This window comes from Falco punctatus (genome assembly GCF_963210335.1).
Source record: "Falco punctatus genome assembly, chromosome: 4".
Taxonomy (NCBI): Eukaryota; Metazoa; Chordata; class Aves; order Falconiformes; family Falconidae; genus Falco; species Falco punctatus.
The window spans coordinates 8,554,090-8,578,847 of record NC_137583.1 but is presented as its reverse complement, the minus strand read 5'-3'; the positions used below and the strand labels follow the sequence as shown (position 1 = coordinate 8,578,847).

Genomic DNA, 24,758 nt, shown 5'->3' with positions numbered 1-24,758 from the left:
CCACCCTTCCACAATCCCCTGTGAAACGGCAAACCAGGTTAGAAAGATAGAGGAGATTGGATTACCTGTCTGCGCCAGATCATTGTTTCTAGGAGATAATCCATAAATGATTAATCCTTCTAATGTTATTGAGCAATGTAAGGAGGGCTGCCTGTGACCTATTTCAACCTCTTGCACTGTTGTTGTGGGAACAGCTTTACTGTATAAATCAAATTGAGTATTTTCATTCTCTTGGTTGTATTGAATTGTAAGTGTAATTTAACGTCTTTTCTTTGTTCAATGTTTTTTTTTTAGCATCTCTTGGAAGGACCATAACTGTTAGCAATACTCATGCCCAAAATGGCCACAAACACATAGATGACTAAATGGTTTTTTGTGTCATTTTCCTCATACTTCATTAAATTACATTGTTTCAGTAATTCAGTGTTGTTTTTAATGCTTTCTGCTTCATATTTGCTAGAACATTTTGCCAGTTGTATAAGGAGGAAAAGAAAAAGGAAAGAAAAGAGAAAGTCATCACTACAAATATTACGTGACAAAATGAGACCAAAGTAATTTATAGTTAAATTCAGATTTCAGTATTGCAACATCTGAGAAACTCAGACACTCTACAAAGTAGTTATGTATTATCTCCATTTTATGTACAGCACAGAAATAGGAAAAAAATCCCATACCTACAGCTGGGTAAGTCAGCACTGCCAGAACTATTTTCCTGTACCTTGTCACTTCAGTGTGATGACCCTCCAAAACCAGGAGTCACTTTACACACCATTCTATCCCACAGATTTTAATTGTTTAGATTACCACTGCTCTGCATCCCTCCAGAATGTATTTGCAAATGTAGCCACACACTCAAAAAACCCCCCACCCAACCATGTCAATAAAACTCAGACCAGAAACCATCATCTTCGCCATGAAGAATTGTAGAAACACATGACTGGCTTATTTTGTAATTCTGACTTAAACAATTAACTTGGCAGAAGTGAAGGGGTACTGCTCTCCTGAAAAAGGTGGGAGAGAAATGACACAATAGCAAAATGGAATCATTACCTTAACTAAAAGGCTCTGCAGAGGTAAGAACAAGTATGTAATCATCCCTGACAAATGCTGTATCATCTGATCCTAAAAAACAACAGTGAAGGAGACCACATAACATCCCTCAGTAACTTGTTATATTGCTTAACAATTCCTACTGATCAGGATTATTAGGATCCAGCCTAATTCTTTTTGCTGCACATTAACCTGATTTCATTTAGGCCTTTGCCAGTAAGTGTAGAGAACCAATTTCTGTAACAACCTTTTACACATCAAATGTGTAAACTGCCATGTTACTTTTTAAATTTTCTTTCTTTTGTCCCAGCAACCTAATAATTTTTCTCTTGCAAGACATGTACTTTTAAGTCTTTTGCCATTCTTCTAGCTTTTTCCAGAGTCTCTTCAGTTTATCTACAATTCCTATTTAGTGTATCACTCAAGCAGGGCATAATAAATTGACAAATTTATCATGGAATTAATTACTAAAAATTCAAGGAAAAGATATTAATTGTACATCTGATGGTACTTTATCCTGATGACAATCAGCAAGTGTTTTACCAATTATAATTTTCTAGTCAGAAGAAGAAAAAAAGGAAACTGACTTGGTGACCAACTGCAGATACTGCAGAATATCCAGATTTTTAAGATTCTCAGGTAAAAAGGAAAAAATTTGCTTCCCTATACCACTGTCATGTGTAACAATTTAGAAAACTTTCCTCTAAAAGTAGAAAAATATTTTTCACAGCTAAAAATAAGTATCTGTCACCACGAATGTGCAATAAGGTACCTGTGGATGCAGCATTAGCATAGAAAGAGCATACTGCAAGCTGGAAGACCTATGAAAGGGTTATGATTCACTCGACACTCCTAAGAGCAGAATAATTGCTAAGAAAGGTAACTCTTTTATGTACATAAATATGGTACAAACTGAGACAAAATGAGTTGAGTAGATGCAAGGCCATTTCTGTGCTAATCCTCAAAAGGTGAGATTTTTACAAAGAGATGGCTCATAATTTCTAACTGTAGCAGTCTTCAGTTGTCCTTTATCAGCTTGGAGAATCACCACAGGAAGAACTATTTGTACAGTGAGGTACAGTAAAGAGACTGGATATAAGGACCTGTCAGCCTCACCAATAGCAAAGATCAAATGTGCATTCACAGTAGAGCAAAGAGTACAACTAAAGTAAACACTGTAATAAATAATAAGCAAATAATAATGCTCAAGTAATGCCTCCTGTGAAATTAAATGATTTTTCAAACAAGCAACTCTTGCAACATTCTAGCATTCCCTCCCCCTGTTGTTTTAACTGCTTTAAAATTAGATAAATTTGTGTTTCTCCTAAAAAAAGAGAGGGTGAAGATTTTCAGGCTTGCTCAGAAAATTAAAATGAAATATAAAAGTTCATTAAGTTATTGATAAACAAGCTACCATAAGGACTATTTTCTCTAGATAGGACTAAGCCCAAATAATCTCCAGAATTACAGCTGTTATCTCTTAATTTTAAGGTATAGATAACAATGCAATTATTAATCAATAGCCCAAGCCTGCTATTACAATACAAGGAAAAATATCTGTAAGCAAACCAATAAAAAGTGTGTCATTTCCAAAGTATCTCACAAAATCAGAAAGTTCTGACAATTGTTTCAAGTAGAAAACAGTAAAGATAGAATATGAGCTCTATGAGTCACTCAGGTTTGCTGGACTCCACTGGATCCTAATTCAACTTGTAGTAATAACAGAAAATGCACTGACTGGGAATGCTTACTGTGTGTCTCCATCATCTTAACAGCAGCAATATATTTTTTCCTGATGATATTCGTCTAACAAGGGAAAAATAACGGGACTGCAGACTCAAGAAGATTTTTTCAGTATGAAGTCTAAAAGGAGTGACTGCAGTCCAAATAAGCTTTGGGAATACCTAAGTAATCTGCTGTGTGAAAAACAGGAGCCAGAAAAATAGTTTGGGTAACATAACTGCAAACAGTAGAGCAGGTATCAATGGAGAGAACTAGCCGTGATGTCACAAGCAACCGAAGACATAAAAGAGCGTCTTTATTATTTCACCTACCTTTATTAATATGTCAAGTATATAATAGTAGTTAGGGTAATAAATCATCATATCCTGTCCTATAAAACCTCAGCTGAATAACTGAAATATAGAACATAATGTTTTCTTCACTTGTTGAAACACAAATTGAATCTGTCCCACTCACAGAGAGAACATCAAAAAGGCATTATGTACATCATCCCATTTCCGCCTGGTTTGGTGTGAGAATCAGGAACAGAGAGCAATGGATGAACATTTCCACAGCAATAACTGCTGCACAGCTTCAAGGGAGAACAAAGAGATTTGCAATATACAATAATCACAGAACAAGCCTGAATGGATACAACTAACATTTCAGTTTACACTGAGGTCAGAGCTTGATTTTAAGTATACTATACTTTGGTGTACTTCAAGGTTGAGGAAGCAGATGGCAGGACATATGACTAATTTCTGATCTAAAATACTTTATTCCAAGGCAACGAGTGACGAAGGGCAGGGAGAACAAATTCATTAGAATGTGGAACTGGAATTTGCAGATGAAGGTGAAAAACCATCCATAACCAGAAACCACCATTTCTCTTTCTTTATTGATGCTCCTTATGTTTTACTTTTAATTCAAGATGAAGCCAAGGAGTTTTCACACCCAAAAAGATCTCACACAGCAGAAGGCTATCCTTTGCCAATAAGTTTTTACTTTGAAAGATACCTTTGCTTTACAGTGATCTTGCAGAAAGAAGTGGTTTGGTGCAGATGTTTAAGATGCCATTTAAAACCAGTTCCTTAAAAAGTTTTTGTCATTTTCTTTGTTTCATTTGAGCCCTTAGAATGTTGATTGCCTCTTTATAAAAGATTGTTTTCAAACTTAAACTTCCTCATACTATCTTTTTCCTAGTACAGAGTGTTACTGAATAATAACTAAGACATTTTACATCAAAGTATTTTTGACATCTTAGGTGTCATTGTTTGCCCTTGATGGAAACGGTTTTATGCACTTTACTAACTGAACCAGTGAAAACCCAAACTTTATGGATAAGGTTGGGTGCTCCTGTGGTAAAAATGTTAGAAAAGGATGGAAGATTTATGGAGCTCTAAGACATTCTGTATGTTTTGCTTGGGTTTTTTTTTTTTACTGAAGTTTAGGTCTTGGGATTTAGGAGTGTGTTACTGGGATGAAGTACACAGGAGTTCTGTGTCCACACTAAATTTTTTCCTAAGAAATGTCTTTTTACTTTATAGCTGAATATTTGACATCAAAACAGGTAAATTAATGTTCTCTCAAAAGAAACTTCATTTTTAGAGTTTTTAAAAAATATATTATACTGGAACTTGTTATTTCCACTGCTTGTCAGAAAGACTTTTTAAGGAACCACACAACTGCTGGATTCTTGCTTATAGCTTGTGCATTAAATATCTGCCACTGTGGGAGAGGATTATACTTTAAAGCTGTATTAAAATCAGATGTCCACCTGCAATGGAGAAGAACTTGACCTGTGGTAACACAGAGCTCAGTAGGAACTGTTTACGTTCTCAGAAGGGTCAGAACCTCCCCATAAACATGGTTTTGTTTACAAATGAAAAAAAATTTTCCCTGTCAGATTGCACAAAATGCTACAAAGGCAGTGATCTTATCTTGGAAGTCATTCATGCCTTGGTGCTAATAAGTATTCTATACTTTCTTGTTCCTAAAATCCACTAATGATTAAAAAAATCATAGGAACAAGACTCAGTGCACTGCACATTACCTTGTTCTTCTTCCAGCAAAATTGTACATGTACTACACAGAACAGCCGGAATGTTTACTATGCCTGAGAAAATTACTTAATTCTAAAATTCTTTAAAAATACTGAAAATTCCATATCCCAGTGTGGATATTCAGATACCAGATGATGACGAACACGTAAACGAACTGTGCCACCCCCAAAGTCCTGGATGGTCCTTCCTCTGGCCTCTGGCCCGTCTCATCGCACTTCAGAGCGCGGCCTGCAGTGAACTCAGAAGCCATTGCCCATGTCAGTAAATAAATCGTAACTATAAAAATAATGGCTGGTTACAGTGTAAACAATAAAGAGATCTTTAGCTTAATCGGCACCGTTGAAACAAACCAGCTATTTCTCTTCTTGACATGTCCAGCTGTGGACAGACAACTCGAGGCCAGCTGAGCACCTCACAGGCCGATGTCGAGGCACCAAGTGCGGGGAAGGAGCTGGGGAGCCTGGCTGATAACGCCATCGCTCCCACCCCGGGGGCTTCCAGCCCCTTCCTCACCGCACTGTGAGCCGAACCCGGGCCGAGACGGGGGTAGGCGGCGGGGGGAGCACAGCTCCGCGCTCGGCAGTGCACGGCACCGGGCAGCGCCCTGGGCACCGGGCAGCACGGCGGGGGGGCGGCGGCCGCGGCTCGGCTCTGCCAGCCCCGGTGCCTGCGCCTCCACCTGCTGCCCGCCGACCGCTCCGCCCGTGCCCGGCAGCACCGGGGGATGCGCCGCAGCCCTCCGCGGGAGCACCATGAAGCCGCGTCTCCGCCCGGCTGCTGCCCTGCGCCTCACCGGCCTGTGCCTCAAGGCCACTGTCCCCGCCGTGGCGGCGGTGTGTAGACCGCAGCCCTCACCCCCAGGCCGTGCGTGTCGGCTGGGCCCGGGGGCTGCCTCAGACATGGCTGGTGCCCAATCCCCACAGCAAGCGAGCTGCGAGGCTGGGGAGAAGGGAGCCCGCGGGCCCGGGATTGGGGGACCGCCGGGAAGGCCCTCGCTGCTCCGGGCTGCGGTGGCCGGCGGCTGCCGCGGCGTGGCCGCAGGGGAGGCCTCACCGCCGGGCGGAACGGCAGGCGCGGGGCTTGACGTTCCGCCCGGCGGCGGGGACGGGCGCGCCGGTAACACCGCGCGGCTGCTTCTTGCCCTCCCCCGCGAGTGGCTGCCGGGAGCCAAGATGGAGTCGGTGAGCAGAGCGGGGCAGGAGATCAGCCTGGCGGCCCTGAAGCAGCACGACCCGTACATCACCAGCATCGCCGACGTGACCGGCCAGGTAGCGCTGTACAGCTTCAGCCCGAAGGCCAACGAGTGGGTAAGTGCGGGGGAGCGGCCCGGGCTGTCCCCGCGGCCGGCCCGTGAGGCGGCGGCGCAGCCCCGGGCAGGGCGTTCGCGGCCGCCGGCCGTGCGGGGCCGGGGCTCCGGTCGCCCGTGCCATGGCCGCAGCTGCGCAGGGGTCGCGGCGGGGGCTGCAGCCGCCCCGGGGAGCTGCCTGCCTTCCCCCGCCGCCGTGCGGGCCCCGGAGGGCGCTCGGAAGGGGGAAGGCAACCGTGCCCGTCCCCGGGGGCCGCTCGCCCACTCGCGGCAGCCGCCACCGGAGCGGCTGTGGGGCTGGGGGTTTCTTTTACTCCTGGTGGCCGTTGCTGAACTGACTTTTTTTTTTTAATTGTAACTTGTTGTTGCTCATGCGTGTTGACCAGAGCCCTGATTCAGGAAGAGTGGGGGTTTGAGGGGTGTGGGCATTTGCATTCGTCACTGCACTGAAAAGTATTTTCTTTCACTGCCACTTTGATCACAAAACTACAAAAATGGAAGCGTGTGGAAATGCTCACGGCTTTCTCTGTGTGTGGGTCACAAGCGCAGGGTAAAGGCAGCTTTGAAAACAAGTATGGAACAGAGCCGTGGGCCATAGTTACATTGTTTTGTTGTTGGCTGTGCTGGCATTGCTGTCCTTTGAGTAATGCTGTGGAAGACAACCTGTCTGATATTTGCAGGCTAATGGGCTGTAGTCCATAAGTAAAATATGGGGTTATGAGAAAGCTGTTCGACTTTGACCTGTCAGGCTTGGCATAGGAAGGTTGAGGAATACAGTATAGCACATCATCAGATGGCTAGCATAAGCAAACTCTTCTGGAAATGGGTTTAATTTCCTAACCTTATGAAGAAAAATAAGGTACTTTCTGAAAATAATAGATTATAATTACAGTCCTGTGACATCAAACCTCATGAAAAGATAAGGAGATTGTAAATCTCTGTAATTAAAATGCTATACAAAAGCTATGTGATTGTGTGAACAAGCATATCCCTTAAATGCAATTGCTCTCTCTTGTAGGAGAAAACCGACATTGAAGGGACCTTATTTGTGTACAAAAGGTAAGGGTCTTTTTTGCAAGGGGTGTTTACTTCCCTTCCTTAAGAAAACAAACCTTAGGTGGTTCCATGTGTTAGCCTTCATACTGTGTTTACTGAATCCAGTAAACTCAGAATTAGCTATTTGACCAGCTGTTAATGTCAGTATACTAATTCAAAAAGAATAAACTGCACATAGGTGAATAACTCTGTCAAAAGCACTTAAAAAGTACTGCTGAAAAATCACAAAACTTTATGAATGCTGCGTATGTATCCACACAAAAACCCAGCCTGTTGAGCTCATTTTGTTAATCCAATAGCTTTTGTTAATGTATTGAGTGTGTTAAATGCTGAGTCTTTCTTTGTCAAATAAAATCCATAAAGCTGATCATGAAAACAATAAAGACAACAAACCGATCCATCCTAACTTACCATCAGGAAATGGCAGACACTAAAAGCAAGCTGGAGATCTGCTAGTGTATAGGTTTGGGGCAACTTGATCTCATAAAAACCAGGAAAGAAATTTCCAGTTATATGGGATGAGGAAAGGCAGTGGCAGGGGAACTGGCATGTAAAACCAATCATGGATATAGGTTTTAAATTACAGGCAAATCAAAGATCTGACAATGAAATAACACTGTGTTGAATGTAAGAAATATAAATAGTGCAGACTTAACCCATCCTGAAACACACTCTCCTGGACTAGGTTATTACAATATTTTATCCTGGCACTGTGAAGGGATACTAGTAACCAAACAGTTCCTGTCCACTTTACTTTATCTCTAAGCCTGGAAATATTTAGTGTAAAAAAAGCCAACCAAACTAAAACCAAAAATACTAAGGAAAAAAATTCCCTGTGACTAGCAGATTATTTCAGAATAGTTCTGTCAGGTGCATTAAAAGACTTAACTCGTGATGATAAGGACTGTTTGCTCCATGCTTAGAAGCTCTTGACAGATTTTCTTGTTGCTCATTCAGTAAAGGTGGCCACATTGTTATGGAAATGTTAACATTTGCTAGCTAATTTTATCTGATTGTTACCGTAGAGTTGATTATGGCTGCTTAGAAGCACAGTTGAGTATGCTGACATGACATTCATGCAGCAAGAGAGAACAGATGTAAAACTACCCTGAATTTCCAGTGCTTGCTTGCTTGCCTGATGTTTTCTTTTTCTACCTGGTATCTAGCAAAAATCTAGATGATAATAAAGTTGTTTCACTAAGCAATACAATTCTGAATAACGTACTATCTGCTTTGAGGACACTGGGTCAAGTCTTTATTTTAAGAGTCTCTTTAGGGAAAAATTACTGTTTATGGTTTCCCTCTAAGTGTATTTCATGTTATTTAAGCTAACAGCATTTTTTATTGTCATACCTATTTACAGTAAGGTAAATGTTGATCTGTAAGTGGTTGTTTTTTTCTCCTCTCTTCTAAGAAGAGATTCTACAGTACCTCAAAACGATCTTATGTGAAATATTGAATACACTTGCATTTTAATCCTGGACCTGGCCTAGGTTTTTTTTTTTAATAGATGTTTTTTTGAGGCATATCCTTGATTCAGCAGTTTAGTAAGTGTGTTTTTAAATTTAAATTAGTCAGCATGCCAAGAAATGATGTGGAAGAACAACTGTTAGAGCTTCAGGAGTGCTAAAGCTTCAACTAATAAGTAGCGGATATCTGAAGATAAACTCATAACGCTATTTCAGAAAGTGATATATGTTGATCAAGGTGTTAATCCTTGGTTTTGTTTTAATTGAAACAATAGGTCAGCGTCTCCTTATCATGGTTTTACGATAGTGAATCGACTGAACATGCACAACCTGGTCGAACCAGTAAATAAAGATTTGGAGTTTCAGCTCCATGAACCTTTTCTTCTCTACAGAAATGCTAGCTGTGAGTATAGTTTTCTTTAATCCATATAAACTTCATGTTCTGGTTTTTAACCTAGACCATTTCTGGTTGCTGTGATGTCTGTTTCAAGTAGAATGTAATAGAGCAGATTCCAATGAAATGTCTGATGATGTTTTCTGTCTACAGTGCTAGACTTGCCTAAATAGATGTGCTATTATATTATGATGACCGCCTGCTTTCAATAAAAAGAGGATATACTAACATTTCAATATTACTGTTATTACTTTTTAATTAATCTGATAAGCTTAATCTAAACTTATACACAGTGCTATAGCATCAATAAAAAACTGAAAGAATAATGAAGATTGATAGATTTTAAAAGTATTTAACACCAAAAACAGTTTCTAAGGGCTTCCCCTTCTTTCAAGTGAAAAATTTAATATTAAGCAGTAGCTGTTTGAAGAAGTTGAAAAAATTACTCAACTCTAGGTTGAATGTTTCTTTCTCTACTGTAGATTTTGGGCTCAGGAGATAGGTGTCTGTACTGAATTTCTACTACTACTGGAGTGTAGGCTCCAGCAAGTTTGGGTGTTGGGATAGCCATTTTACAGATGAGCAGTAAAATAATAGTATCTTCTTGCTGCTTTTTGAATTCTAGTAGTGTTTGGGGTCATTGGTTGAGCTTCAGAGTCCTGGTGTACTGTGTTCCAATTAGGTTCATGCTAAAAAGTCCTGTTACTCCAAAGAGCTCAAAGTGTAAGTTATGCAGCCCTTAAAGAGAGCAAGAGGGAGTATATGTGTATATGAAAATCACCTATATGTTAAGTAGATAAAAAATAAAAGGCACCCCACAGAGCAGAGAGTCCTGCTGATACAAAGGTATCATTTCACGTCCTCTTTACTGGGCAGGGGTCTTGAAACAAGTTTGCTGCATGCTGTCTAGTGACAGGTTCCCGTTACTGAATTACTCAAGAGAACCTGGATGTTGTCTGGATACAGTACTTCCTCAACACCATGTTGTCTTTCTGTCAGAATGTCCCAGTTACTGATAGCAACACTGCTTTGACTATGCTTCAGTGTACTTAAAAGAACAGTCAAATGTTAATCCCTTCCTGTTTCCCCTTTGGAAAGCCTCTAGAATCTGTGGGGAGTAGAATAGATTCCATCATGGTGACAAAGAGCAGCTTAAAGTAGGTGGTCTTCTTTGTTTAACAGTCTTAGCAATCATCCTTCTGTAAGTATCATTGAGAGGAAAAAGTCAAAACTTGCCAGGAAGTTGAGAAGTCTAGGAGATTAGGGAAGTAAATGACTGGCAAGAAATTGGGAGGGGAGGAATATTGCATTGAATTGGATGTTTAATGATGTTGCTTGGTTTGGAAGGAAGCGGAGCTGTAGGTGGTGGTGCTAGGGGAAGGATGGCCGATGAGGTGGCATTAGAGGAAAGAATTGTGGTTGTGAGATAGGCAGCATAAGGGAAGCAGAAAGTTCATTCATTTCTTTTCTGGAACTTGTGATGGTATCAGGAAGCAGGAGCTGCAGTGGAATTACTATGGTATATGCTAGTGGGAGTGACTATAGGATCACTTAAAGGAAACAATCACAAAATCATAAATTGTTTAGGTTAGAAAAGGCCTTTAAAATCACAGAGTCCAACTATTAACCAAACATTGCCAAGTCTACCACTAAACCATGTATATGTCTTTTAAATACCTCCAGGGACAATGACTCAATCGCTTTCCAGGGCAGCCTGTTCCAATGCTTGATAAACCTTTTGGTGAAGAAATTTTTCCTAAAACCCAATGTAAACCTCTTCTGGCACAACTTCAGGCAGTTAATTCTTGTCCTGTCACTTCTTACTTGGGGAAAGAGACCTACTGCCACCTTGCTACAACCTCCCTTCAGGTAGTTGTAATCGGACGAGGTGGCTGTGTGTGAGTTTATTAGAAGCTCCTAAAGCTAATTACCTGCCTTTCATTGATAAAAGCTTTCCTTTTCCTATGGGACACTATTATGTAAGATCTGTGGGAGGCTCATGTGAGATAGGATGGAGATGACAGAAAAGTGTGAGGAAGGAAGAAATTCGTTCAAAGGTGAGCAAGCAAAATATAGACTGAATATAGGAAATAATTGCATTCTAAAGTAATCAAGCGTTTGGGGCTTTTTCCTGTTATTATCCCTGTTGTCATTTTAAAAGACTTTGGTCGGAAACTGTCCTTTATTTCCTCACTCTGTCCTGTCCCCTCAAAGAGGGTGGTAGCATGTCCAGGAACAGTCTATACTGATTGCAAACTAAAAATGTTCAGTGTAGTTAATATGTCATTAGTTATTTCCCCAAGTGCCATAAATAAGTAGTAGATCAGTTTTTGTGTGCTCTAGCCACTAGTGTTCCCTTTGTTCAAATACAAGCTTAAAAGCTTAGAAAACAGTCTCTAAGCTTTGTATTCCTTACAGTTTCAGCACCACTAGCTCCCTTATAAATTTGCATTTAGTTGTGGTTTGGATTTTCTTCTTTATGCAGTTTCCCAAATTTTCTGACCTCTGTCCCCTGAATTAGTTAGAAAAAAACAAATTATGTGATTGAAATGTTCAGTGTTAAAGCTGCTTGCCTCTATCTGCATAGTATTTGTGAAACTAAAAAACAAAAAAACCACGCACACACAAAAAAAAAATCCTTCAGGATTGGTTTGAGTTTGCAGACAAATTTCAACATGTACATATTTTATTTGTATGGGTAGATTAGGGGATTCTTGTCCAAGTTCTTTTCATGCAGAAAGGTGTCCACCTCTGCTCAGCTGCCTGCTGGCGTGAAAAACCTTTGCATTTTTGGGACTAAGTCAAATCAGAGTTTTAAGCCAGTGATTAATGTAATGTGTACCTTGAAGGGCGTAATGTAATGTGAAGTTCTTCTCATATTCTTTAATGACTGAAAGAGGGTGGACTGCTAGGTTATGCAAGAAAAACTACCTCTCCTACCTCTTAAACAGAGTGTAGCAACAGCCCTGTTTCTTGTAGTGTATTTTTGTGTCCTGCTTGAGGAAATCTGTGATTGTTAGAAACGCTTTAAGAGTAAGTTGTCCTGCAAAGATTGCCAAATGATTGAACTGATGATTCTGTTTCCTTAGTTTACAGGTGGGGAATGGTTTAAAGTAGCTGATAAAACCCTAAAATCATATTTATTAATAGTACTGTTTGGCAGAGACAAATGTGTTTTATGCCTGTGTATTTATGTTGTAAAAGGATCAATGACAAATCATGGTTTACACCTCCCCAGGGCATGATAAAATAGCAGAAAATGAACAAAGCAAAATAATGCCACCACATACTCCAGGAAGGTTCCATGTCAACAATTTTTATAATTGAGTATGATACTACTGTTTTATAAACTTCACATTTTCACTTTGTTCTGGGATTCTGTCTTAAGGTAATAAGGGCAGTCTCTTATGTATACCAGATCTGAGCTCTGGCATTTCTGTCTTAAATGGAATGAGAGCTGTACCGAGTATAGGAAGTGACATACTCCATTCTGTGCAGAGAACACAGGTTATGTGAAGAACTTTGCAAGCAGTATATAAATATTATTCTTGCTTGGCTGGAGGTTTTAAAAGTGATTTCCCTGTCATGCGAGATCATAATATTTTTGGTGGGTTCTACCATTCTTTTATAATTTGATTTGTTGAAATATTTCTTTTTAATATACAATAGAATTTTTAGTTTGCTGCATATCAGAACTTAATTTCTGTTAAGCTGTAGACACGAGATCCTTTATCCAATTGCACAAAGGCTTTTTCATACTCTTAGAAAAAGACTAGGTAATTGCTATTTTATTCCCATGGGAAAGGAGGCCTGACTTATCTTTCATAGTTGTTGAAGGTGGGGGAGTTCCCCCCCTGTTTTTACAGGGTGGGATGTGAAGGAGTCTTTGGTGGGTGTTTTGGAAGAATAGATCGAGTGATACAGTATCTTTCTTATGTCTACCTTTTGTTTTGTTCACTGAGTGAAATGGAAGATGTTTGGGTCAATTCGTTACTCATGCTTCTACATGTCTTACCTCTAACTAGAATACTCTTTGTTTTAGGGGGGTTGGGGTTTTCTTTGTTTCCAGAAAATAACACCTTTAATATTTTAGGTGTTAATGGGGAAGTCTTTCCCAACTTCAGAAATTCTTTTTCTCAAAATCATTCTGGCTATGTAATACAGTTCAGGCCCCAAAAGAATACTTAGCCTTTCTCAAAATTTTGGGTTTATGTCTACTTTAAAAGCTGTATATGATGCTCCCTGAAAACTTACACTATTTATTCATGAGGCATCATCAGATCAAAAGCAAAAAATGATAGGGTGTGTGACTAAAGCTGTGAGACATTATACCAGTTACAGTGGTAAACAGGAAAAGGTATTCTACTTTTCATTGTGAGAAATAAAAAAGCAAGTATCTCCCAAAGTGAACAGATCAAGAAATTACCAAAATAAAAAGAAACTGTTTGCCTTAATGTAACATTTTTAATTTTGAATTCCTCTTAAAAAGTAGAATTTTTGAAATTAAACCTCAGATTTCATGTGCTATTTATTATTTTTTAATCTGCAATCTGTGTTGCTGGATACTTTTGATCCTTGTCTAACTTCCCCTCTAGATGAATGCACATTCTTTAGAGTACTCGGAGTATTTGTTCAATAAGCACTGAATCCAATTGACTTTTTTTAAAATTAAACTAAGCTTGTTTCCTCTTATCTATATTTTGTGAAAAGTACATTAAACTCTGTTTAAAAAAATGCATACAGTTCTGCCAGTAACATTGAAAGAAAGTACTAAACTTTCAGGTTGGACTATTATTAATCTGTAATGTGAGAATTTCAAGCTAATAGTTGATAGTTTGCTTAATAATAGAGGATAATAAGTCAAAGTTTTAAGCAATGGCCAACTTACCTTTTAAAGTCTGCAAGAAGTATTCTTCTAAGTCTTTCTCATTTATAACTTTCCCTCTGTATCGGTGGTGTTGGTCTTGATTAAAAGGCTTTTTAATCCAGGCTAGTTCACTTGGGAGGTCAGGCAGATTGATTTCCATGGTGCTGAAAAGACAGATGCTAAGCATAAAACTTGGGTATTAAAATAGATGGTCCTTGTTTAGTGTGGGTTTTTTGTTTTGTTTTGTTTCTTTCTTGCTTCTTATACCTGTCCAAGGGTTAGAGTTAGTAAAACAAAAATAACGGATTTTGGAGAGGTTTATACATTTAAATGAAAGACTCTGTTACAAAGTGCTGTCTTCTGGGCTTGTTATATTATCATTAATCAAACCAACTTGTATTCAGAACAGCAAAAGCAAAATGAGCGGCATTATTTCGATTAAAATTCTTTGAAAGAGCTCCTGGCTGTTTTCAAAATAAGGCATCTTTACTGGTAAGGAAAGTCTCTCATTATCACCTTTGTTGCCTGCTGGCAATGCATTAAGTATAACATATCTCTGTGATTGCCAAAGCTGAATGACTCTCCAGCAAGCGCATTAACCCAGTGGTTTAGCCTGAGATAAGAAAGGAGCCTGTTCTTGATACCTTTATAGCAGAAGCAGCAATGCAAGCTAGGGGGAGGGGAGAAACCATTGAAAGCTGTTAAGAAGTTCTAAAAATATTCTGTGTGACCTGAAAGATGGCACTCTAACTGGAAGGGGTTTTCCGCTCTGGTTCAGTGTTGCAAAGAAGTAATCCTTCTCATTCCACACTGTATTTTGTCAGGTGGCAGTTTGTTAAGGTGTTCCTGATCTTGGATGCTGTTTGTCACCTGCTGAATTACTCCAGTGCGACTGCTTGTGGGATTGTGCTGTGAACTGTATTTGTGAAATGGCCTTAGATAGTCAAAACAATAAGAAAGGGAGGGACGTTTTTATTAATCTTAATGGTTTATAAATGTATGTGGTAGGCTAATATCTAAATTGAGGAAAATATGAATAGTGAATGAGGAATCTCAGTGAAGAAGATATTAGAACATGCTGAGGAGAGGTGGCGATTCAGCTAACCTTGCTACTGGAAGAAGTAAGAGTTTTGAGAGGTACGTGCTTTTGCCTTAAACTCTATTTTAAGTGTAAAAAAAAATATATATATATAAAAAAATCCCATATGCAAATGATGCGTATATGTGCTTTTCTTTATGGGAGTGAGATCTGCTTAAGTTGATGTGCTTCAAAATAAGAGCCCTTTCTTTCCAGGGAGGGTTTGAAAGGTTACTGTCCTCCACTTCCAGTTGTAGCGACATCTAAATCAGAACTGTAAAGTAAAACTTTCTTCTTTCCTCTGTCAGTTCTTCCAACTAGTTAAGGTAACTTTTAAACTTTATCTTTTTGAATGAGATGAAGCTGTACCTGCACAAATAGCTGAACTGCCTAAGGCAAGAGCGGTGGTGTCTGGATTCGCTGAAACTGTCAGTGCTGATGGGTCCCACATACACTTCTCCTGGCATAGCATTTTCAGGCTACAGGTTCATAAACGTTTTAACAGTTTTGCCTTTACTGTGATGCCCCCAGCTTCTTGCTTCTCCCCTCTCTCTTGTGCTAGATGGTATGTTAAGCTGATGCACAAACAGTATCAAGGAACTTCTCTGGTTTAAAATGTGTCTGATGGACTTAAGGGAGAGGATTGAATTGAGGTAGCATGAGTTAACAGCAAAGTTATAGGGGTGGTGACACTGCTTGTTTCTGCTCACTTAAAATGAAAACTGAAGTGAAACTACAGCTCTGGGATGCAACTTCATTTTACGTTGCTGAAGAGTCAGGCCTCTGTGTGGCACTTTGCCATCCCTACTCTTAATTCGGATCTGCTAAATGGGCAGCATTGGAACAGTAAGCTGACGGCCTCGTGAAGCAATGGGAGCACAACATGGAAGAGACCAAGACCTTTTTGGTGTCATCCAGCTGTTAGGCTTGAGCATAAAGGCTTTCATAATGCTTTTATTATCTCAAAATCTCTTTGATTTCCCATAGCAATTTCAATCAAGTTTTAATGATTGATCCAGTCAAATTTGGGCAGAAGTTGAATGTTACATGTTTTAGATAGGTATTTGTGGCCTAGTGTTTCTAATAAAAATGACATATGTCAGAGAAGAATGTAGATGAAGTGATGACTTGTTTTAATTTTCATAAAATCTGATACGGGTTACTTATTACTTTGTGTGTCAAAATGTAGTGTGAATCCAGCTGAAAGATACTGCCGATAATTACAAACTGCTTCTACTCAATTGCTAAAGATGCTGCCCAACATTCAGTGTAGAAGAGCTGGATGGAAAGCGTTGAACTAGATGGAAAAATAAGTCACTTAATTTAGTGGCTTCTGCTGCATGAAACTCTTAAAAGAGCTGTAATAGAAAGATATGCCATTATAAATATGACCAGCTATTGTTTATGCTGAGTGCAATAAAAAGGTCACAGATTTGAAAAGAACTGGTATGTACCAACTCTGTTTTAAATAAACAAATGTTCATAGCTAAAGTTACATGCGTGTAAGAAATATATCAAATATAGTAATGCAGTTGGGACACACACACATACGTCTGGAGCAAGGGGACTGAACTGATAGTACAAATTAGTCCCCTTTTGAAAAGACAAAAGTAAACATTCCAGCCTGTTGGACCATATCTAAGTTAATGCCTGAGTTCATGTGTTCATAATCTGCTTTACGTCTTTGTAATACTGTTAATGTTTTGTAGTGACTCCCTGTGATTGCTTGCCAGCAGTACAAAGTGGAAAAAAAAGCCTGATAAGTCTGTACACCAAACTGAGATTTGGATCTACTTCTGGTCTTGTGTAGGCCTGTTTCTGGCAGAATTGAGTGTGACTTTTATCATTTGTCCCATTAAGATATCATTTTAGGTTCCTTATCTTCATTTCTTCAGCAAGTATGCTTTTGAAGAAGCTTTCTTCTCTTGGCAGTTTGTCTGATAATGAAGTCAGGGAAGGGAAAGAGCTTTTCTTCAGTGTTAAGATATGCTACATGACTAAAGAAGTACCTCAAACTGGAAACTTTTTTGGGTTTCTATGCAGTAGACAATCCACCTACATTAAACTGTAAATATTAATGAATATTTCATAAGCATTGGATATATGTATGAAATGCTTCTTTAAAATTGGCATATGTCTTTTTGTAAGAAAAAGGTTCCTTAAATTACGCTGTATTGATTTCTTTGTTTCTTACTTGAAAAGCTTTGTTGTCTAACTTAAGCTGTAACTTCTAAAGAAACAAACACAGAAGTTAATTACTGTTTAATAAAATAAACTTGAAAAATAAAAAGCAAAGTAGAATTTAAGTTTACCTTAGGATATTGTTATAGAGGTGAGGTGTGGGCATGACTTTTTCAGGGTTTTGGTTCAACACAGTAACCCTAGGATAACTGGAAGGCTTAGGAAAAAAGTTTGGTAAGTAATTGCCGTCTTTGTCATTGCTTGAATAATTTTGAGTGGGCTTTGGTTGAGATTTTTGAGGAGGGAAAAAAAAAAAAAAGGCAGGGGGCAAAGGATTTCACTTTGAAATTAAAAAAATTACATCTGGCTGTAAAGGTAGTTTAGTTTTGTTTTTTAAACATTCCTTTCCTCCACTTTAAATCATATCTTTGTAATCAGTGATGTCAACTTCATAAAAACTTTGGTATGAACAGTAGTCTAAAGATGACTTAAAACTGTATTTTCAGAAATTAAAATACTTTAATGGTAGCGTATGTAGAGAGTCCAGGTGCCTTTGATGTACTTCCACACTATGCATTGGTACACTTCATAGGTGAATCAAGATTTGAAATAACCTGCTTTGTGGGTTGAATTAAATACAATTTTGGAAAGAATTCTGCAGATTTGTTGTGTTTGCACAGCTGTGGGGACAGTGAGGAAATAGATGACCATGTGTGTGGGTAAGAATGGCCTCTGAAGTGGGATTGCTGATGAAGAAATAGTACATAGTACTACTGACAGTATTTCTGCCTCTGATGAAGTATCTTTCAACTCAGTGACCAGGTTCTAACCGCCAACTTTCAGTGGACTTGTACTTATTCTGAAAGCCAGAATGGGGCTTAGTGTCTTGCAGGGCTGAGACCCTTTTGCCCTCATTGCTTTGTCCTTGATACCTTCAAAGAGCAGGGTTCAAGATAAATCTAGTTTTAAGTTGCACCATAAATGTAACAGCATGATTGGAGCTTTAGTACTGCTTCCTTCCTTACAAAAAGAATTTGAGCAGGGAGGCTTCTGGAAAGCCTCTGAGTGAACTGTCATATTGTAATTCAAACTTGAATATTTTTGTTGAGCTTCAAAAATTGACAAATTTAAAAATGAGTGTTTAAAAAAAAAGATCATGTTCTTTAGCCTAGTTTAAATGGTAAAGTCAGTAATTCAAAACAGGAAGGTTGCAGCTGTAGTTAAAAGGCATGGGGTAGTTAAAGCTTCGTTTTCCTGCCACTTTTATTTACAAACAGTATCAACTTTTTGTAGTTCTTGCATTTAATGACTGAAGTTGTATTTGTGTTTGCACATATGCTATTTGTTTACTTTATAAATAGTAGTCAGTCACACAGAGTATTTGAGTGAAAATTGATGGTAATTCATATATTGCAGATCTAATGGACTGCTGCTTTTTGCGTTTTTTCCTGTTGATTTGATTACTTTTTAAAAATTTTTTCTTATACTTTTTTTTCTTATTTTCAAGTGTCAATTTACAGTATCTGGTTTTACGACAAGAATGACTGTCATCGAATAGCAAAACTCATGGCTAAGTAAGTACTGTGGTCTTACTATTCTGCAATTCTTTTATGCAATACAAAAAAAAAATTGAACCTATTAAACATTTTGGGGTTTTTGTCACTTTCCTTAGATAGAAAAATACAGCATTCTTGGCTGGTACCAGTTTTTTTACTAATCAAAATGTTGGTTTTGGTTTTTAAAAAATGATAACATTAAATTTTTCAGTTAAAAAAATCAGTTGAAGTTAGTTGGCATTCTCCCAAGAAAGCAAGTATGAACACTGTTTATTATTTTGTATTTTATTTTGTATAGAGATGCTGGCTAATATCCTCTGATGCAGAAAGTGTGATCAAAAAAACAATGGGGATGTTTTTTTGGTTGGTTTTGTGGTTTGTTTGGTGGTGGGCTGGGTTTTTTTGTTTGGGTTTGTGGGTTTTTTTGGGTTTTTATTTGTTTGTTTTTTCTAAAGGCTTAGTTATATTCCGGTATAAAGCGAAGAGTTTGGGGAATAGTGGGAAAAGTAGGTGGAACAGGTTAGTGATGTTAAGAAAGTAAAACTCTGAAATAAGAAGAGCTGCTTGTTGCTAATTTCTGCATTGTTTGTTTACATTTTTCTTTCTTTTTTTAACCCCTTTGGAGATGAAGTTGGTTTATAAAGCTGCCTTGTCTCTTGGCATTATTTTATAGTCCCAGGGGCTCTTAGAGATGTCATGCAGCAGCAGTATTTCTGACATAATCTGAATTTAAAGAAACCTTAAAAGACTGTCTTTGCAATAACATGGCAGTGTTAGTTTAAGCTGCTGATGCTGTAGCAATGCAGTTGGCATATCTGTGATGGTTGCACTGCCACAGCTGAGCGCTTCAGATTGGAGTACAGAAGTCTGAGTGAACAGAGGTCAAAGAAGGCTGGAACTGGCTGAGTTGGCAGTGTGGTGCAGTCTTTAAAACATGTTGTGATTGGAAGGTATTCTTGCACCTTTCTGTTCCTGCAGGTGAGGTGCCTTGCAGATTAAGCCAGGACTTTTTACTAATAGAAAAGGATGAGAATTAACTTAAAGCAAATCTTCAACATCCTTACAAAAGAGAAGAGCTTGAATTGTGTGACAGAGTAGTTACGCTAGCAAAAATGCAAAATTGCAAAATACAGATGACTGCACAGGATATTCATCCCTTGTTCTCTGCTTTGCTTTTCTTTGCTATCACGCTACTTTCCTGAACTTTCTTTTCTATTGCATGCCTTTATCAGCATGTTGGGTCTTGCAAGTCAGGATTTCTTGGAGGCAAAATTTAATTATATGGAAACTAGTCATAGTGTAGACCCAGCAGGTTTGTTTAAAGTCAGTCAGGGAATAATCTAAGCTCTGTTGTCATCTCCTTTCTAAACTACCATAGTCTGCCTTTTCTTGGGTCTCTGATGCCTGTAAAGCAGCTTTGTTAACACACACAGGCAGAAGTGCCAAAGTTGACGTTATTGCTTCACCCCTCTTTATGGTGTGGATACTCACATGCTGTTGTGATTGTAGCATCTCAGCAGCCTAGAAAGTTTTAGAGATTACAGATTATTTTGGAAGGCCAGAAAGATGAAATGTATTTTTTAAATGTTGGATTTTATTTTATGGTGGGTGTTAGAATGACTGTGGTTTTAAAATACCTTTGAAATTAGAGTTAATGCATCAAGCAGACTTTGGGAAACATATATTGAGCTTTAGAGAAATCAAATGTGTAAATAAAAAGATTTATTGATTGGATACTGGTAGAATAAAGACTTAAATTTTGCTGAGCTGGCTAGGACTTCATTATGATTTTTAGTCTTTGCTACTGTTAACTTGGTCCAAAAAAGGTATAAGTCATCTTTGCTAGCCTCAGTGCTACTAGTAATAAGTCTTCCGTTATCTGAGTGCTTCTTTTCATAAGGTCTTTCTTCATTATTAGATTATGGAATGTCAGAATCCTTATAGTTCTTTTTTCCCTTGAGATTGTGTATTGTGTTGGGGGTACGAAAGGTATTGGCAGAAGCCATTTCTATACTTACGAAAGTATTTAGTGTAAGTGTATTTACTTGTATTTGTTGAAAAAGCACTGTAGAATGAAATCACACTAAATTTGGTACCACATGTCTTATAGCTTCTGAGCATCTAAAGATTTGTATCAGGAAAAATGAAATGAAGGCATTCTAGTTGCACATTACTGTAGGATGGAAAAGCTGCACTTCCGAGGCTATTGTTAAAAACTTGATGAGAAGCGGATTGCCACTGTCTTGCTGACATCTGTTTCCACAAACATCAAGTTTTTTCTCCTCCAAAATGGGTAGAAGGCAGTCAGAAGAAAAGTAAAAATGCTGATACTTCTATGCTTCTCTATATGGAGGCTGAAACTGCAGGAGTTATTTCATCCTGGGTGAAAGATGTATTTAAGAAAGTAAAAATGCACTATAATTAAAAAACATAAAATAAAATTGAATATTGGAGAAGGAAAGCTGCATTTCAGCACATGGCAGCAGGCAGGCTCCATCAGGCTTAGTTCAGTATATTTGGAAATAAATATTTAATTTTGTTCCATAGGTTCTTGTCTTGGGTGGAAATTAGGCTTTGCACCCTCTTGTTTAGGTGGGTTCTTTTACCACTGATAGGAAAGGGTACGGACTTTATAGTACCTCAGAGCTTCAGAAACATTACCATAAAAGGTTTCAAGGAGATTTGCATTCTCTTTCCTGCTGGTTGACTTGACCTTATTGTGCCAGACTGAGTTAACAGGATTGCAGGCCATCCATTTATATTTTTGTGGCTTATCTTGCAAAAGAAAAGTAAATTAGTGTTTGTAGGCTTCGTAATCACAGACTTCACTTCTTATATTCTCTTTCTCTGTGTCTCCCCCACCCCACCCCCACTTTTGTGAGGCTGTGCCAGGTATATTTTCGCAATGTTATAACTGCAGATATTCTTAAACTGTCACAGCAGCTACTGTGTCCCTAAAGGAATGTGTGCATCTTCTACTATCTGATATAATGGAAGGAAACAGCAGGCCTTGCTTAAAAAAGATTTAATCCTGGATTGCATACAGAGCATGCTCAGTGTACAGATTTGCCATAGTTGACTTTTTTCCCCAGCAAAGCTATTTGATTTACAGAACTCTTTTCTTTTCTTTTTCTTTTCTTTTCTTTTCTTTTTTTTTTTTTTTTAATATATGTATTAGGTTTTTCTGAAACTAAAAAATTTTGTGGGAGTCATCAGACTCCTGACTTTAAAAGGAATGAATTTGGGTCAAGCCAAGATGATCGTTTATGAGGGATGAGCTTTCTAGTAGGATAGAAAATGGGGTTTTTCAAATCTTTGTGAAACTATTGCATTCTGACATGTAAATTTGTATGGGGTTTTTAGTTTTAGGTTAGTCTTTAAACTTGTTTTTACCCTGTTTCAACAGTCAGACCCAAACTGACTGCTGAGATACAGGCAACAGAGGTGGGAGAGTATCTCAGATAGTTTTGGGGGTATATTGGTAACACCATCTGAATGTAACCTGCATGAGACAGGGGATGGAGGAAGAGCTATTAAACATCTACATGAGAAGATGATTTATTATTCTTGGGGGAAAAAAAAAGTAAACTTTAAAAAGGTAACAAACACTTCATAATGGACAACAGGAAAATATCACAAAACGTTTTTCAGAAATCTTTGCGAAACATATCTGTGAAATGGATGTACTCCTTGAAGATACTTTGTTATGACACCAGTTAGGACTGTTTAATGGGAAGATGTTTTATTGAAACCTTCTGAACCAGTTAGCTAAGAGCAGGAGGAATGTCTCAAGACTGAAACCTTTGCTTCACCTATCTTGCAGCTCAGGCGTGACTTCAGCTGTCCAGAGTTTTCTTTTTATCTGAAGTATTTCTTTTTTTTCTGATATGATTATGCTAACACTTAAAATCTCAGCAAAGTGTTCTGGTTCTTTTACCTTGCCCTTTCTCATCCCTAGTTTTGGAGTTGAGTTTAGACAAGTCCTAAGTCAGGACTGTATGACCGCGTGGGGTGCTAGAACAACATGTTCTTTCAGGGTGTCACCATAGAAACGTTGGTACGGTATTGAGCTGCTTCATCCAAAGGAGCACATGCTGCAGTTCTTGGAAATTGTCACACTGTAGATTGGCCTACCTATTCCGAATTATGTTCACAGGTGAATGCTTCCTTACAGACAAAGTTGCACTAATAATGAGAAGCTGGCTTAATAAGCAGCTTGTATGATTAAAAATATTCAAAGTAATTCTGAAAGCAACATTGAATTTTTAAAAGCCAAATCTAACCTTTATTCAAATGAATGCAGCTAAACTCTAGTGAAGTAAAGAGCCTTGGTTGCTAGAAAACTGGGAAGAAAATTCCAGGAGTTGAACTACTTTTCTCCTCAGAAAAGGCAACATAGAGGTGCATATAAATACAGTCTATAAAATCCAGTTTGTCCTGAATCCGAACTGACCTAAAAAAACTGGAGGCTGGAATGATTGACATGTCCTGTGATTGTTGTGATGGCACCTCTTGGCTCCCCCATCAGCCATCAGTACCACAGCATGAGAGTTCTCAAGTGATGTGCTAGCTCCAGAGCTCTGCTCTGTTTACAGTGCTTGTTTTTTCTTAACATATTTGATTAATGCAGGCTTAAAAAAGAAAGGATTACAGGCTGGTGTGTGTTTATTTCAAGAGGATAAGCTTTAGCGCATTGCACAGCCATGTATATCTTGTGAACTGCGTATGGATTAGGAGTAGAAGTATATGCTGCCTTTACTTTCATTAATGAAATGGACCAGGTACACATCATCTTCTTGCAGTCTTTTAAATGGAAGGTTTTTTATACTTGAGGTAGACAGGGGTGGAGTAGAACTGGTGAATGAACCATAGGCACCAAAGGCCAGAGGAAAAGAAGTGTTGTAGACCTGCAGGTAACTGGAATGACTACAGGGCAGCTAGAGAAGGAAATGGTTTGCTGTTCTTTCCAGAGCCTTAAGTGGAGGAGTAAGGGGTAACTTGCTCTAAGCCTCCTTGTAGACTGACTCCAGAAACATCTGGTGTGAGCCAGCTCTCTTCTTTCATACTGGTTTCGTTTTCTTAGATAATGGTAGGCCTCATCCTAAGTTATAACTGGTTTTAATTGATTTTGTTGAATAACATGGCTTGATTTGGCTAAATATGAAAAAAATGCAAGTTAGGAAATAAAGAGTAAATAACATTTTCCTCAGTCTATGGTATAATACATGTGCTCTTTGTATATCCTATGCTTGGATGTCCATGTATTTTATTGTAAAAATGTCTAAAAATGACAGGTTTACAGAAGTAGTGTTTACTGTAGGCAAACTTTGTGAGAGACAGACCAGTGCTGTCTGGGTTGGAGATAAGTCGTACAGACCATTTGACAATTTGACTTGTGTAAACCTTGTGGCAAATGAAAATTTGTGTAACTTTGGTCAACTATGTGTGAGGGTTTTATTCAGGCAGAACAAAACATGTTAATATGCTGGGAGTACATTTTTCCTTACTGTTTTTTGCAAGATGTTAACTCTAGATAAAATCCTGTTTCTCCATTGCTGTTACAGAGTGGTAGAACAAGAAGCTCAGAGATCACAGCATGTTTCCCAGGACAGAAAAAGTCCCAGCAGAACCAATGGCTGCAATGAAAACAGGCCCATTGACATCTTGGAAATGCTTAGTAAAGCCAAGGATGAATATGAACGAGTAAGGAAATAATTTTTTTTCCCCCTTTTCTTTTTTCCTAACCTTATGAATAAATAAACCAACTACTTCTGTTTCTGAATAAGTGGCTTAGAATATCATATAGAGTCCACTGAAATAGCATGCCCTGTCATTTCTGAGAGAAAGATGATAGAGAATAATTCTTACACACTGAATCATCCTGTGCAATATATTCTAACTCAAGATTGTGAAGTAGTGCACCTAATCCATCATTTAATGGGCCTGTATGTTCTTATGTTTGAATTGCTACCTTCTGGGGGGTGGGAAATACAGCTTTAGAAACAGATACCTGGAA

The 24,758-nt window shown here is 38.6% G+C and overlaps 2 protein-coding genes across 15 annotated transcripts in view; one reads left to right on the top strand and one right to left on the bottom strand.

Annotated features, from left to right (window-relative positions):
• CACNA1D (calcium voltage-gated channel subunit alpha1 D) overlaps positions 1-18,687 on the bottom strand; it is a 253,243-nt gene extending 234,556 nt beyond the window's left edge. For 12 of the 13 annotated variants that reach the window (XM_080384052.1, XM_080384045.1, XM_080384054.1 and 9 more), the window contains exon 1: positions 13,949-18,687. In XM_080384052.1, the coding sequence (XP_080240178.1) occupies positions 13,949-14,114 (166 nt within the window). In that variant the 5' untranslated portion in view covers positions 14,115-18,687. The remainder of the gene's footprint in view (positions 1-13,948) is intronic. The other variant, XM_080384055.1, reaches the window with a different exon arrangement.
• Positions 9-24,758, top strand: part of DCP1A (decapping mRNA 1A) — a 40,325-nt gene continuing 15,575 nt past the window's right edge. For both annotated transcript variants that reach the window (XM_080384061.1, XM_080384060.1), the window contains exons 1-5: positions 9-6,142; positions 7,160-7,200; positions 8,942-9,069; positions 18,694-18,760; positions 24,307-24,445. In XM_080384061.1, the coding sequence (XP_080240187.1) occupies positions 5,258-6,142; positions 7,160-7,200; positions 8,942-9,069; positions 18,694-18,760; positions 24,307-24,445 (1,260 nt within the window). In that variant the 5' untranslated portion in view covers positions 9-5,257. The remainder of the gene's footprint in view (positions 6,143-7,159; positions 7,201-8,941; positions 9,070-18,693; positions 18,761-24,306; positions 24,446-24,758) is intronic.